Here is a 15,995-nt window from a genome sequence, read left to right as displayed (position 1 = left end):
AATCATTCTTCCCCATGAGTTCCTTTTTCTTTTTCTTTTTTTTTTTGGTTGTTGCTTCAAAAAAAAATAATAATAATAAAGACTTCAAGCCTTACAAGAGGGAAGAGGAAAAAGGGCGGGCTTGATTCGTTTCACACTACTTCAGTCACATGAACACCCCCTAAGTTAATGATCTCAAGCCCCAATTACAAAAGCGAGTGATCTTTAGAGTGAAAACCATGTAATTTCGTCGTTGAAATTCAATGATTTTCATGTAATCTGAACTTATATGACCAAGGGTTGTAAAACTTGATATCATCCTGCTGATTCTATATTTGCTTGAATGCGGATAAAACATGAAGTTTTGACATCTAAAAGAGCAATGAATCAATATTTTGTTTCGAATAAACTAAACTCAATTGAGTTCTGGAAGCAACGGTATGCGCTGGCCGAACTGACAGATCACTGTGTCCGAACTGACACGTAGCTCCGGTTGATTGACTCCACTACATTAGCCCCCTCTGAATCTAGAGTCATCGAAAAGTCGCATGAGTTTGGGCCAGATTTCGAGGCAACGAGTCAGTTCAGTGTAGGACCCACGATTCCACAATTGCTGCCTTTGCTCGAGTAACTTGTAAGACCGAATTGAGTAGGACCAGTTCGCTTTTTGTATAAACTCCTCCCTTGTAAATGGGATTTTGTGGAATGAATAGACTTTTGTTTCTTGTAAATGGGATTTTGTGGAATGAATAGACTTTTGTTTCTTCTATACTTAGCAAAATTCTTCATTCATGTCTTTCTTATCATACTGTCTAAATACACTTGCGCGAACAGACCCCGGGCTGGTGCACGAACTGACTTCCAACTTATACATTTGCGCGAAAAGATCCAGATCCATGCACGACCTGACATGCACGAGCTGACTTCTAACTTGTGAAAAATAGTTCAACTTCAACTGAATACATTTGTGCGAACGGGATTTTAACTTGTTCAGAGCTATGCAAAATAACTCAGGTCATGTATGGACAGAGTGAGTGAGCTTTAATGAAAGAGCTTCATACTCGGACTCGTTATTGGAGGCTCTGAAGTCGAATCTCAAGACGTAAACCAGTTCTTCCCCCGTAAGCCAGTTCTTCCCTTGAGGCGCAAAACACATGTTATCATGCTGGTAAATTATTACTATCTCATCAAAACATGGTGTTCAATTTAATCACTCGTTTCTTCATTCATTTGTCTTTAACAACATATAATTTTATTTACATGTGCGCTTGTGTGTGTATGTGCGTATATATATATATATATATGTATATTTAAAATTAATCATTCACACACTAATAATGTATGCACTACTGGGTCTTGATGTGTGCCACATCATCCCATTTGGAGTAAACTTTCACACTATTCTGAAACCCAAATATGCTTGATTGGAAACAGTCTCCCTATCCCATACATAATCTTCTAATAGGTAACGTGTTTGTCTTGCAGCAAGAAATCATTCAAAAACAAAGGACTACAGCATTAATAACCATCATTTCCTCACACTTGATCATCTTGTCTTGTTCTTTGATATTCTCTTTTTCAGATTTTTTTGTTAAGTATGTTTTTCAGACAACATCTTCTTCCCATCCTTTCTCTAAGCTGTCTCATGAGAATTATTACTCAACAAAAAGCCGAATGAAGTCTCTTGCAATCGCCCCTATACCCTTTTGTTAAGCTAAAATGTTTGGCATATCTTGCAAGGACAATCTACCATTCAATTGAAGATCGATAGGATAACCTATCAAGGGCATGGTTGCACACGAGCAACCACTTGTTTATGCATATTTTCTGGGATGCCAATTCAGTGGCAGACTTGCTAATTATGGTAGTGTTAGTAATAATACTGTTAGTATATGATTCTTTATCTTTTCGAGTCTTTGTGAAAAGGCCAACTTAGATTAGATAGCGTGCATTTTCCTTATATCAGATTAGGTAGTGTTCAAGGGGGTAAGACCTTTTATGCCCCTTCTCCTTGTAATCATTTATCCCTTTAATTAATATAAAACTGGTAACTAATCACAAGATTGTTTTTCTGAAAAAGAACATGTTTTCTAGTATTCTCATTTAAACTTAATATAAGTCATATATGCAGCGTGATTCTTGTTGGGCATTTAGTGTGTCCTTAAGAAGAAATTCCACATTCCATCTCATTCTCTGTATAGCTCTCATTAACATTTTGCTTGGACCAAATGACACTCTCTAGATTCAAAGGTCTATTAACTTTTTCAACAGTTTGAATTCCTAGGGCAATCTCGGTCTTGTTTTGTTGCTTATAGAGATAGTGTAGATATAAGCCAGCATCTTTACTGCAATGCTTGAAAAAGTTTCTATCTGAAATATACAAGGAGAATGAGCAAGCAGGCTGTCAGAACATGCATTGAGTACCTAACCAACCTCTTTTACCTATGGCTTTGATCAATTATTTACTGTCCCATTTTTTATAAATAGTTTGGGTTTCAAAATCTATACATCTCAACTGACAAATAAGTGAGTATAGTAACTCCTACAAGGGAAAATCACTCAAGAAGGAATATAACCACCATTTCTTATTGTGTCAGCTTCAGAATTGCCCAAGAGAGGTACCGCCATATTCTGTCCCCAAAAAAGAAAAAATTATCACTAGTTCCAAAGAAAATAAAAATGGTCCATTCCCAATATGCCAGTTTTCTTTGCCAGTCACTGTAGAAGCATCTCTTTCAAGATAAATACTTGTGCAAAGCGATGTCATTAAAGAAGAAAGCAGTGCAGATTAACCAAAGTAGTGAATAGATTTACCAACAATTCAATGTAAACAGAGAGAGTGAACTGCAAAAATACTCCGCTGTCTCATATTACAATCCTACTCAAGCATGGCAAAGAATTACTATTATGCCAACTGATGATTTCCCAACTTAAAGGGAAAAAGATTTGTACGCTCTAAACCTATAGCTACTTCAAATGAAAATACTTCGTCAACAGGGAAAAGGAAGCCATTTATTCTACCATTATCTATATTGTAAATGTAAATAAAAAATTCAAAGACAAACACGTGAACAGAAGGGAACATATCAGGCAAGAGAAGCAGACATTGCTTCTTTTTCTTCATTTGTAAAAGGAATGGGTTTGGATGGGGCAGGCAGACGTCCAATGCTATCCACTTTATCCCTCTGTTTTGGTGGAGGTCTCGCTGCTTTAGGAAGCAATCTGCCCTTCTTCTCAAACCACTCTGGCTTGAGTAGAGCCCTAAGCCCTAGTTTGTTGTAATAAACTCTCCTCACAGATCCACCTGCCGCTTCAACAGCTGCCTTCGCCCTAACGGTTACTCTTGAAACCTGAAGTTGTACGTTTGTTACTCCAGGTCAAATCTCAGCATGTGAAGCTGTTAATAGAGAGAGATTTAATCTAGTAAAGTTTTACTTTTCCTATCCATGACAAGTTCCAGTACCTCAAATGTACACAAAGCTCAAAATGAGTACCAGAGTATTTGGAAACAAACAAATGAACATCTCAGTTATCCGTCACCCATGGGCACCAGAGTAAATGAAAAGTTCTAGCTGAATTTACACAGTAATATCATGAATTCTAGTTGAACGTGCATCATTACCACCTGGGCTCCAGCATACCGAAAAATGATACACAAATTAAGAAGTAATTGAGCCCGGGCTCAAGCTATAAAAAATAAATAAATGAATTAAAGAGTGATAGCACAAAGTAGACCCTATCAGAAGAAGCCAGAGCAAAACAAATAAGCATAGGAAGCATATAGGAATGATGCTAAATGATAACAAGAGGGAAAACTAAAGCAAACTAATAGGATTACCTCTAGATGGATGGGCCATTCAATATGTTCGGCACCACGTCCCATCAGTCTAATGCCATCTCCTATCTGTTTCCCTACTGCTCCAGCATCCTTTAACAAAAGAACCATATAAGATTAAATAGAGCTTAAGAGGAAATAAAATCCAATCTTGTAAATGTTAAAAACTTAACCTTACCTTGAGCGTTTTCATAGTTATCAACTCTGACGAGTCTATCTTCCCAGCATTAATCAATTTTGCAATCTTCCCTATGCCAACTGGCTGTCACATGCATAAAACGATTGAGTGACAAAAACATATCGCTCAGAAAAAGCTGTACATGTAATGCATGGTATAATGAAAACATAGAGATGTGGTATTCTTTTTATTTTTAATTTTTTTTAAGCAGAGGAGGGGTGGATTTAAGAAGCAGAGCGGGAAGGGGGATCCAACAAAGGGACTCTAATTCCTGAGGCCTCAACTTATCCACTAGACCATGGCCTCCTTGGCGATGTGGTATTCAATTATCAACAATGAATCTTATTCTCTTGTGAAAAGAATCAGTGACGAACTGACTGAATGGCATAACAGAAACATAGAGGCATGTGATGTGCAATTATCAACCACCAATCTTATTCTCTTATAGAATGGACTAGAGACAAACTACATAGAAAGACAGCTATTCCAGGTTTTCCAGTGCCTTAGTTTTGATTTGAGGCATGCAAGGACTATCCATGTCCGTTTTAGCATAAGCCTCCAAACTCAGGACCACTCTCCAGGAACTTTCAATGAACTTCACTTACACCAGCATTTACATGTCAAAGCCCAAAATTAATATGATAAAAAAAGCATCTGAAAGAACCAAAACCAAGCTCAAAAGTTCTGAAAACCAGATTATTTCTCAACTTCAAAGGAAGCAGTAACCCAGCACGGACAGATTCTCTACAATGGTTAGCTTAGGGTGTCACCTTTGAATGCAGAAGCAAATTTCAAACTATTTATTGGTTCAAGTAGCATCAATCATTTCATGAGTTGAAGCTTGCATGTTGTTAAAAGCTTCCATTTGAGTTAGTTGCTGACTACCTACATGACAATGCAACGAGAGATGCAAGGAAGCAGCTTTTTTCTTTGGTTGAAGCTGAAGAACACTCGTTTTATTTCTGTAATCTTATTGGAATTTCTTGTCAATGTTCAAAAAAGGACTTTGTAACAATATTGCAAGACTTTCCTTGATTATCCATTCATCCCAACAACCTTAAACAGAATAACTTCAATAAGAGTTATACTTTCTGAACAGTAATGTACTTGCATGCCTTTTCATGATTCTCTATGTTGTTAAAACCTTCACCAGCCATAACTTTTAATTGTTATCTTTCCTTCAAATATTAGAATTTAGAAAACAGGGCTTTAACCTCAAGCCTTGCAGAATGGGGTCAATGCCTTAACCTCATAAAAAAAAAGTTAAAAATGACTAGGACTACTAGGGTATCTAATCCCACTTGCTCCCCAAACTTCTATCTCTGAGTGCCACTGTGGCACAGCAAAGTGCTTTCACAGTTGGCATCCTTTCAGATCTCTACACATTTAGCACTGCCCCACCGGAAATTCCTCCTGCTTTTTACCATACTACATTTTGGTAGCCTCCAGCACGTGTTCAGGGTTAAGCCCCGAGAGAGTTAAAAAGGACATGACCTCAAGTCTTCACCTTTTAACACTGTGTCAACTACATGCGTATTTGCATATCTCTATAATTGTTCACTGAGAATAATAAGGTAATGCAAAAAAAATCGGTCAATTTCAAATTTGGGCCTTAAAGCGAGGGGGAAAAAAATCACAAGGTGTTTTTGTTCTCCAAAAAGCAACAAAATGAAAGAAGGTGGATCAATATGCTTTTTCCCTCCATGAAAGGTATTTAAAAAATACTTGCTAGTGTATTTTTGTCCCAAAAAACACCCTTCATATTTTTGCTTCAGTCTTGCATGTTTCACTTCCAATTCTTCATGCTCCCTTTTCAAACACTTTAGCTTCTCTTTTTTCTCCACAATTCTTGATTGTAATATAGCACAGTGTAGTAAAAAACGGGGTTCTCATCCAACCCCTTGGCTGTTCATACCTCTTTTCATGCTCCCTTTTCCCAAGTGTTGTAAGGGGTCGAATGAGAACCTCGCTTCTAGTGGTTTCATTAATCTTAAGGTCAAATGCTTCTCATCATTATTAATCTTAAGTTCAAAAAACTCCATATATCATTTCGCATTACGTTTCTTATTTGGTCTGATTTCATCTTGTTCTTTGAGATAAGTAATTTTTTCACACTGTATGTCATAGTGAAATAGAACTGTTATTTTTAACCATAGTGGTTAGAGGTGTAAAATGCAGAAGAGCACAACGGCCCTATTGGGCCTCAAGCACAAATTGCAGAAACACCTTATTTAAGCAAAGCACACTCTTACTATGTAGTATTACTTTGATTCATAACTCACAACCGTCAAAAATACTGTTCGTGAACGTCTCAAGTAACAAAAGAGGCATGATGAATAACAGATTCTAGCATAAACAGAGAAAATAAGCCATCAAAGACTATATGTATAAACTGACATACCATAACAGATAACTTATGCACCTTAATATAAGTACAGCAAAAAAATTAGATAAGCCTCAAGAATCAATAGTCTAAAGCACCATTAATGAGTACAACAATTAAGCTCCTACACATCTTCATTAATCAAGGCATCTGAGGCTTTTGTCTAATTATAATAACTTATCCACTGAGCCCAACAAACTAATCCCACTGCTTACTGACCAAGGGTCAAGATAAGACAAAAAGAGATCCGATGGCCTTTAAGAAAAGCAAAGCTAAAAAAATGCTAGGCTTGTTCTTCACTTTGCTATTTTTGTGCTTTTCCTGTACTTTATCATGGTCACTTGCTTCAGAAATGAAAAGTGCTAGGCTTGCTTGTAGCTTTGAATTGGACATAAGCATGCAGTTCGTTTGGTTTTAAGTACCATGTCTTTACAGTTGTTCAAGACAATTATTCAATTAAAAAATTATTCAGACTCCTTACATGCAGAAAACACCATAATTCTGCTAGGGGCAACCAGCAGAAGAAATCTAAATTGTGGATTCAAGTTACTTAATATGTGCTTTCATCCAAATGAAGGGTAACAAAACACCACATTACATTCTGAGAAAATCTAGATGAGCACATTTTTCCCTTACTACACAACATATAGTTTCACTATTCCAAAATTATCTTAGTCTGCATATTTTCTAGTGACCAAGACTCCTGCAACGAGTTGTATAGTCAACCTGACAACCCTGTCATTTGCGTACATCCTAAACTTCTCAATTTGTGTGTATATGTAACAAGGTTTAAGTAGTTCAAATCCGATACTGGTAACTTCAATACAAATAGTTCCCTAGTTCCCTATTCACAATAAAAATCTTGCCAAATTTGATTCCCCTTTTTCTCCGTTGAAGAAAAACCACTCTTACAAGCTCAATAACACTTTCCAAACCAAATCAACCCTACATTGCTTCAAAAATCACCAAAAGTGCTAATAACTCATCCTCCTTGAAAAAAAAAACCGACTCTCATTCTCCACCTCACAGTGAAGAACTAATACACAAACTAAATCAACAACAAAATCAGTAAACTTGGTACTAATCAATCACAAAAAAAAAAAAACCACAGGAAAAATTATTGAAAAGGGCTTATAAATTTGAGCAGCTTCTGTTAAGGGGCATCTCTACTGACTTTTCTACGAAATGTAAATATATTTGTGTGCATTTAGAATTAAATTCAATCAATAGCCCAAATTTGTGCCCCATTCATCATTAAGCTTCAAGAACACACCCTTTTCACTAAGTTTCCCACAAAAAAAAAAGAAAAGAAAGGAGAACAATCAACAGAATTAAGTACATTCTACTGCAGAAAAGGATTAAAGATCAGTAATAACGAAGACTGGGTGGCTAGACTTATTGAATTCACCTGAAAAGTGAGGCTAAAAGGGTTCTTAAACCCACGTTTGGGGAGACGGCGGCGAAGGGGGGTTTGGCCACCTTCAAATCCAAACTTCATAGTCCCTCTGGCCTTCTGACCTTTGTGACCCCTCCCTGCAGTTTTCCCTTTGCCCGACCCGATGCCACGGCCTTTCCGGGTCTTCTGCTTTCTGGAGCCCCTGTTGTCTCTCAGATCATTCAAGGCCAAAAGGCTGCTGCTGCTGCTATAGCCCCTGTTCTGGTTAGAATGAGAACAAGAACAGGAATAATATGACCCCAGAGCTCCATTGCTTAAGCTGGTACGGCTAGGTTGAGCAGACAGGAGTTGTTTTGGGGCAGTTTGGGAGATGGGTTTGTTGATTTTCGTCCAACCATTGCAGATTCTCGAGGCTGAAACCAGTGAAGCTAGTTTTCTACGCAGCATTTCCCTGTCGATTTTTGTCAACTGGGTTTTCTGTAACTATAATTGAAGGAGGTTGAAATGGCAGGATTTAGAGGAGAAGTAAGAGGCCGAGGGAAGCAGAAGCTGCCCGCCCTGAGTTCTCACAATTATGTTTTGAGGCCTACAGATTTGGGAATTTTCATTTTCTACCCCTATTAAATTTTTTTTATGCCCCTTCAAGTCCTAGGTTATAACCGTCGCAAGATTCTTATCCCGTGCACTTGCACGGGTTATATTTTTAGTTGAACTTATTATCAAATTATATCTCGAAAATAAAGATATTTATTTAGTATATAAATTTTATAATCTCTTCAAAGGGTGTCATTATCCAAAAATAGTTTGAACTATTGAAGAGGATATGCGAAAATTAAAAATCACAATAGGGGCAATTATGAACCTTAAAATGTATGTTTTATACATTAGATCAAAACTCAAAGTAATTAATGAAAATTAACACAATAATTTACTTTGTTTAAGTTCTCTAATCTAAATATACTGAAGAAAAGCATATAATGATTAATTATTCAATCTTCTTGAATAAAAAATAGAGATGCTTCTTATATAGTTCGTTTGCACAATTGTTTACCTATTGAATCATTACTGTAATTCACGTAATTAAATACATGCCAAAAATATAAAAATTAAAAAATTGAAACATAGGCTTATTGCTTATTTGGAAATAATATTTTCTAATAATAAAAGTATAGAAGAGAAGAAAAAAAGTTATAATAACAACCCAAAACACTTGAGGACAAATCTTGAAGTGCCAACAATTTTAAAAGGGCAAATTATTCAATTGGCCCTTGAACTCTTTGTCTAGGTAAAAATAAGCCCCTCATCTATTTTTTGCTGACTTTAAGCCCTTAAACTTGTAAAATTGGGCACCTGTGACCCTTTTAGTCAGTTTCTCCGATTTTGCAACCGGAAGGCCAATTCACACGAATACCGATGTCCTTCTTCAAAGAGCATTTTTGTCTGCATCTTCTAAGCAAAAAGGGAACAACCCCCTTCTTTCCTCCATTTTTGCAAAATCCCCCCAACTTCTTCAGCCTTCCTTGGAATGTCGTCCTTCAATTCACCCTCAGCACCAACTGAATAACTTTTCATCACCTGACCACACAAGCAAGCAAGCAAGCAAAGGGAGTCTCTGTATTGGCCCCTCCCCTCTCCACCTGTGCGGGTTTGACTTGATAATGAAACAGAACTGTGTCTCTACAGAATCTTCGTCTGTCCTTCCTTGGAAGATGGAATTGAAAGAAGGGGCTGCCGGTGGTTTGGTAGCGGGGAGACTGGGTGCCGGACTGTCAAAAATGGTTTAGGATCCGGAACCGGGAGAAGCAGCAGAATCTAATCATTTTTGTTTTATTTTGAGGACAGGAGATGAATGCGTATTCTTCTGATGGAGCAATAATAAATATTCTTCTGATGGGCATCATTACTTACTTTAACCCCAAATGATGATAGGTATATTTATACGAAGTAGGCCTACTGCTAAGAATTGAACAAAATGTCCAGTTCTAACTTCTAACCCCTCGGCGGCCCTCTCAGATTCAGAGATTTTAGTTCTAACTTCTACCCCTAAGTACGCCCATAAAATTTAATTTCTTGATTGCATTAAAATCTGGAAAAATCATGTTCTAATCAATAAACACACAATCAGAATTCACTATCAGGGTTTATTTAAATTAGGTCAGACATTTCCCTAGCATGAAACCAATCACGTTTGCATTATATTTTGGAAAAATCCTGTTCTAATCAATAATATTCACTACCAGGGTTTATTTTAATTAGATCATACGTTTTCCTAATATAAAATCAATCACGTTATTTATCACTAATTTAAAATAATTAAACAATTATGGATTTAACTATCTTAATTGGCATTAGATTATTAGGTTGAATTAAAATATCAGACTTTGATATTTAAACAACAAAACAATCATAAGAAATTAAATCAGAATATACACAAATACTAACAAATAAAAGAAGATAAAAATAATTTAATCTCACTGTTATAATTGAACCAAATCCTTCGTTTATCCCTTGGCTAGAATAAAAAAGTTTAGGTTGTGTTTGGATTGCATTTTTCGTCATTTTTCATGGAAAAATTACTGTAGCGATTTGATATATGTGAGGGAAAAAGGTGATAGGGAAATATGATCACGAAAAACGACAATATTTTCCAACGGAAACAAGCAATCCAAGCAAGGCAAACGACAATAGTTTGTTCATTGTTGAGAAAATTCCCGACGCAAAAGTACGGAACATCTCAAAAGACACATCGTTAAGAAGGAAGAATAAAAGTTGTCTTTCTTTGCGAACAAAAGATACGATGCTCCAAATTGTTTTCCCTCGAAAGTACTACTAATAAAGCCAACCGTACTTTGTCTACCTATTTTATCTCCTAAATTGTAGCTATTAAAAATAAACTCCTAAGTAGAACAGGAAAGTACAAAAGATAACATCCTTTTTTTCTTAACTAAATACTCTACTAATAAAGATAGCTTTTAAAACTTCAGCTCAAACTAGGAAACCTCCGTGCACAGAAAAATCCCGAGTCTTTCGGATTTGACAGCAATTCCTGAACGCGTTCACATCAAACTGGTTCACAATCTCCTGTAAAATTGCCTCTTTAACCACTTTTTAATCTACTTTTCTACAATTAACGCTATTAATTAAATATAACTAAAATCTATTAATTAATACAATATTTGATAAAAATTCAAGGAAAAAATATCCACAAAACTACTAACAAAATGCACCCTATCAACATCCAAAATGTTCCTCATTACAATTTTTTTTTCATTTTTTCCTTTATGGCCCCACGTTAAATCGGGCACAAAGGTACAAAATATCTCGTGTGCATATTTTTCCTAATGTGACTATCATATTTCAAACATACCCTCTTCGGGTGAACAAGGTTGCTGACCGTCTCTCTCTCTCCCCTCATTTAATATCCTCGATTTGAACGTTGGTTAGGGGTTGTTCTCCTCCTGTTGTTTCTTCCCATCAAGAGCAAAATTCTTTCTCCCTACCAAAAATGAAACCAGAAGAACTACTAGGGAATTAAGAAAAACAAACAGCAGTGGAGAAAGAGGCAAGGAACGAATATGGATTAACTTATGAAATTTATTATTTTATTAGACAAATTTAAAGTTTACCATTTTATTTTACAAAACAATCTTATCAATTCAGTTGGAAATGTAGCCAGACCCCCAAAAAAAAAAAAAAAAGCAAAAGGTTCTAACCCTTCGCAAAAGGAAAACAAACCGGCTGTTCCCAATCAACTGCCATTATTTTAATATAACACACCTCACGACTTAACAGAACGATCCTTGCCAAGTAGCATCATTATCGTTTCCGGAAAAAAAAAAAAAAGTAGCATCATTAGTCGCAAAGTTTTAGTACTGACTCAGAGTATCACGCTTCTTCCTTGGGTCGAAGCTCAATTCCCTCGAGAATGAGGCCTTTTTTCCAATCGAGAATTTCTGAAATTTTTATCTCGACATCGCCAACACCTTCATCGTTAAAAAATTCTCCCAGCATAATCTCCTGCCATCCATCGTTTCTCTCACGTGGAACCCGGCCATCAATTTCATGCTCAGGCCGAGGCACCAGAACAAATCGTCGCTGCAGATCAGGCTCCCACCCTCTATATCTTGGATCATCTTCATCTGTAGGTGTTAGATAATGTACGTCTGTAGGTATTTTTAGGTAGACAGAGTCGCCTTCCATAGGCTCAGAGAGACCACTAGTGCCAGCAGTAGCAGCAAAGCTAACAGAAGCCTTGGCAACAGTTTTAAGTCCATAGGAATACTCATTAGTTTTGAACACAAGGTAAGCCCCATAATTAGTCTTCAGTGACAGTGATCGAGCTGGCATTTTTACTCGTATATCAAGGATATCTACTCGCTGCAGCTCAGCCACCTCAGAAAACCTGAATATATCATTTCTTTTCCAGATTAATCAATGAGCAAAGAAACACAAAGAATAGAGCTTTCATCCAGATTGGCCAAGATTAGACTGAAATTTCAGGTAGGGTGTCTCAGCCTTTTATGCATACCTTGATCCAGATAACTCATACCACTTCCAGCACTCAGGATCTTCTTTCTTATGAATGGAGAGCTCCCACGCGCTCAGCATATAACATTTTTTCGAGCACTTAGTTAGCCAGAAGCGCTGTCCAACAGCAGACGCATCTTTTATGTTAATCAATAATATGCTTGAGATCAATATGGAAAGAGCATTTGACGGATTTTAATTTGTTTTTTTCGTAGAGACAAGGTTGTGAAAAATTATGATTATGCCTACTTCATAAGCATCCCGGTAATGTCAACATGAGAAATGTATCATCAACAAAAAGAGAAACATTTAGAAAGCAACGCTGAAAATCATGGGACAAATAAAAAGTTACAGGTTGGAAATGCTATGAACAAAGCGATTTGAATTGTCAGGCCAGCATTAAAGTAAGTTAATCTGACAAATAAATGTTCTTGAACTAGAATAGCGGAAAATAAAAAAAAAATAGCAGTCACGCTCTAGTCTCTGCTATTATAAGATTCACGTAGTATGCCAAGGCTGTAAGATGCATCATGTATTTCTTCATCCTAAGTCCATCACTCAAAAACAATTCGACAAATTAACCATCCCGACTATTCAATATGTCCAGGCCAAAAAGCTCCACGAGCTCTCAAATTGAATCTTCAACAGTGTGGATTCAATTTGCAGCCCATTTATAGGCAAGGGGCTGAAATTTGGTACAATAACAAACAATAACATGTACCAGTAGGTCCAGGAACACTAACTTGTTTGGATCGTGGTCTTGTACAGAAAAATTTTTATATTTTCTTGAAAATATTTTATAATCATTTTTTTACTTTACATACGTCATACTGTTATGGTACATTTTTTTAACAAAAATTCTTAAAAATAGCAATCAAACGCCCCTTTTCTAACCTCTCCTATTAAAACTTCTTGGAAAAACCTGCCAAGCCTACTCTCTGTGGAAATCTTGACAGAGATTCAGATTCAGCTAATTCATGGCATAATAACTAGTACTAACATTTTGGGTTAAAAGATCGTACAGTGTACAACGATTCAAGACCCTAGATCCTGATCCTTTCAGTGATCAACTGTGAATCAAGATCCCCCTTTTCATAAGTAACTTACTTATGTAACGTTTTTGGAGATTCTACAGTTTCATTACAACCTGTAAGACCAACTCCATGATTTTGTTAACATTGATTTGCCAATATTTCCATTAGAAGGGAAAAAGGGGAGGGAGAATCGGTGAGACAAAAGATAACTCTCTTTCCATATAGTGAATCCAAATTGCCCAGAAAAGAAAAGATGAAAACAAGAAAAAGGAAAAACAACCATTTTTAAAAATAATTTTTTTTTTTGTATAAAAAAAATGAGGAGTTGAGAGATTACCCGGTTTCCCTTGTTGATCAGGATTCCCTTGTCGATCGGGTTTGAAAAGTGACAAAGCAAACGGTAGAGCTCTTTCTTCGTTTTAGAGCTCAACCAGGGAACTAAATTTGAGATGATCTCTTTGAGATCTGGAGGAAGAAATTTTCCCCAAACAGTATCAGACTTAGAAGCAGAGTTGAACTCCTTAGAAATGAGTGATGCACTGCATGCATCTTGAATAGATGTGTAAAAGATGATGTGTGATTTGCAGCCTTCCGGCAAGGATTGGAAAGGGGAAAGCATCCCATCATTAACTTCACCCATTTTTTTTTTCTTGTTTTCTTGATGTCAATGACAATGAATATTATCGGGCAAGGCATATATGGATCCAGCGGTAGATGCTACCGAAAATTAAAGGGATAATTTCAGAAACCTCACCAAGGTTTTCTAATAATTTCATTGAGCTTCCTTAAGATTTGAAAAATTATACATACCTCCCTTATTATTTAAAATGACAATATCACTCTTAAATATTTTAATAAAATTCCTTTATTTGGGATAATTATACTTACAATGACTTTAAAGTTATTTTTTTCATTCTCTTTCCTTCTTTTTCCTTTTTATTTCAATTTTTCACTAATAAAATTGTAAAATTACCATTATTATCTCTAGTTTCTATTGTAACCACACGTCGAACTAGTGATTTTTTTGATGAGTTAACTTTATACATAATCCAATGTTTTTTGCTAATTTTTGTATTCTATTTTTTGGTATTAAAATTAATAATAAATCAAAAAATTGCCCAAAATCACTACTAAATTATGATAATCCCACTATTCAAAAAATTCATAAATTTTGAATCAATTATTTCAACATTTTATTTCCTATCTTATAAATCTAAATCCATAATAAAATACCATCAAAAGTATCATATCATAGTGATAAAATTATTATAATTGTTTATCAAATAACAGGTATAGACATGGAAAAATTTGGCACCTTTTTCTTATAATTACATTAGATAATCTTATAATTCTATAGGGAAGTAAATAAAACTCATTACACAGGGGTATTTTTGGATATTCATTTAAAAATTTGACCAAGTCGATATTAATTTAAGGTTTTGTTATTAAAACTATCAAATTAAGGGAGGTAAACCTCAGAGGAGCTCAGTGAAATTGTTAAAAATCTCAAGAAAGGTTTTTGAAATTATCCCAAAATTAAAAGTACTGGACTTTACTTATTTTGAAAAAGAAAAAAAAATGTTGCAAATGGAAAAAAAATCTTTACATTGATTTCAGTTTAGAACTTCTTAGTGCCATTTAGTTGCCCAATGGGTATCCAACTATACATGATAGTAATCCAATATGGCATAAACGTAATTCAATTACCAATTCATAGTAATATATTAATATACTAAAGCTCGAACCTTGAATCGAGAACCACATTAGGGAGGTGTGAGTTTAAACTAAGTTTTTAAATTGGAGATTATTTGGAAACATATTTTTAGCATAACATCATAGCAATTTTTATAATGCGATGTATGTAGATAAAAAGATGATTAAAAAAAATAAAAAGGTGATTAAAAATGATGCTTATGATGCAATCAAATAATTTTTTGCAAATAGAAACATATCCAAACACGCTATTCTTTGGTACAAGTGTCAAATTATGAATTACGAATTCATGTGTAATGTTATCAATAATGTCAAAAAAGTTTTAGTTTAATGGTTAAACTCGAAACTTTATGTCTTAAAAGTTGTGGAATCTAATCTCTTCCAAGACAAAAAAAAAGATTGTAACGTTATTAATAATATTGGTGATTAATAACTAATGCCATCAATAACATTAAGACTTTGAATTGACTTACACATTAAGAATTTCTAATTAACAAATAATATTGCCAATGGTGGCAATTAGTCTGTGCTCGAAATGTCACATTGTAATTTGTAATTAATAATTAATGTTATCAATAATAATAATAATAATAGTAATAGTAATTAAGAGCTAATATTATCAATAATATTAGGGCCTTCAATTGTCATACACATTAGGAGCACCTATAACAACAAATGTTGCCAATGGTGATTTATATTTTCCAAGTCATTGTTACCGTATGGCTTTGTCGTATACTCCAAAGTAATGTTATCAATAACACTTAGATTTAGATTTGAGTTTCACATCAGATTATGTCAAAAAAAAAAAAAAAAAGTTTCACATCAGAAATTCGTAATCCATGACTGAATTTAATTCGTTCTCAAGGGAAATGTCTGCATACACATGACTTGATGAACAAAATGCCACGTCTTGTGATCTTTCCGGGATTTGATTCTCTTCGCTACTTTCT

General features: G+C 35.3%; 2 protein-coding genes across 4 annotated transcripts; both read right to left on the bottom strand.

Moving 5' to 3' along the window:
* Nucleotides 1-2,767: 2,767 nt before the first annotated feature.
* On the bottom strand, nt 2,768-8,312 carry LOC113765231 (50S ribosomal protein L15). Of its 2 annotated transcripts, none has more exons than XM_027309335.1 (4): nt 7,784-8,309; nt 3,993-4,076; nt 3,818-3,907; nt 2,768-3,329 (listed from the first exon to the last, which is right to left on the bottom strand). In XM_027309335.1, the coding sequence occupies exons 1-4, from the start codon at nt 8,216-8,218 to the stop codon at nt 3,066-3,068; spliced, it is 873 nt and encodes a 290-aa protein (XP_027165136.1). In that variant the 5' UTR covers nt 8,219-8,309; the 3' UTR covers nt 2,768-3,065. The 2 variants fall into 2 exon arrangements, with proteins under 2 accessions (XP_027165136.1, XP_027165137.1); XM_027309336.1 differs by having other exon boundaries at nt 3,294-3,376; nt 7,784-8,312.
* Nucleotides 8,313-11,347: 3,035 nt separating this feature from the next.
* On the bottom strand, nt 11,348-14,007 carry LOC113765101 (F-box protein PP2-B10-like). 2 transcript variants are annotated; one of them, XM_027309160.1, is made up of 4 exons: nt 13,670-14,007; nt 12,300-12,415; nt 11,615-12,173; nt 11,348-11,578 (listed from the first exon to the last, which is right to left on the bottom strand). In XM_027309160.1, the coding sequence occupies exons 1-3, from the start codon at nt 13,970-13,972 to the stop codon at nt 11,657-11,659; spliced, it is 936 nt and encodes a 311-aa protein (XP_027164961.1). In that variant the 5' UTR covers nt 13,973-14,007; the 3' UTR covers nt 11,348-11,578; nt 11,615-11,656. The 2 variants fall into 2 exon arrangements, with proteins under 2 accessions (XP_027164961.1, XP_027164962.1); XM_027309161.1 differs by having other exon boundaries at nt 11,348-11,590; nt 11,627-12,173.
* Between the last annotated feature and the right edge of the window lie 1,988 nt (nt 14,008-15,995).

The sequence above is a fragment of the Coffea eugenioides genome, chromosome 3 (genome assembly GCF_003713205.1).
Source record: "Coffea eugenioides isolate CCC68of chromosome 3, Ceug_1.0, whole genome shotgun sequence".
Taxonomy (NCBI): domain Eukaryota; kingdom Viridiplantae; phylum Streptophyta; class Magnoliopsida; order Gentianales; family Rubiaceae; genus Coffea; species Coffea eugenioides.
Note: the sequence above shows the minus strand (reverse complement) of the source record. Positions and strands in the feature narration are given on the sequence as shown.

Coding starts and splice junctions, on each gene's coding strand:
- LOC113765231 (XM_027309335.1), bottom strand. CDS start 8,218: ATGCTGCGTAGAAAACTAGCTTCACTGGTTTCAGCCTCGAGAATCTGC. Junction 3,908..3,992: donor TAACTATGAAAACGCTCAAG/GTAAGGTTAAGT, acceptor CTTTTGTTAAAG/GATGCTGGAGCAGTAGGGAA. Junction 3,330..3,817: donor AATGGCCCATCCATCTAGAG/GTAATCCTATTA, acceptor GTACAACTTCAG/GTTTCAAGAGTAACCGTTAG.
- LOC113765101 (XM_027309160.1), bottom strand. CDS start 13,972: ATGGGTGAAGTTAATGATGGGATGCTTTCCCCTTTCCAATCCTTGCCG. Junction 12,416..13,669: donor TGATCAACAAGGGAAACCGG/GTAATCTCTCAA, acceptor GCTGTTGGACAG/CGCTTCTGGCTAACTAAGTG. Junction 12,174..12,299: donor TATGAGTTATCTGGATCAAG/GTATGCATAAAA, acceptor TGATATATTCAG/GTTTTCTGAGGTGGCTGAGC.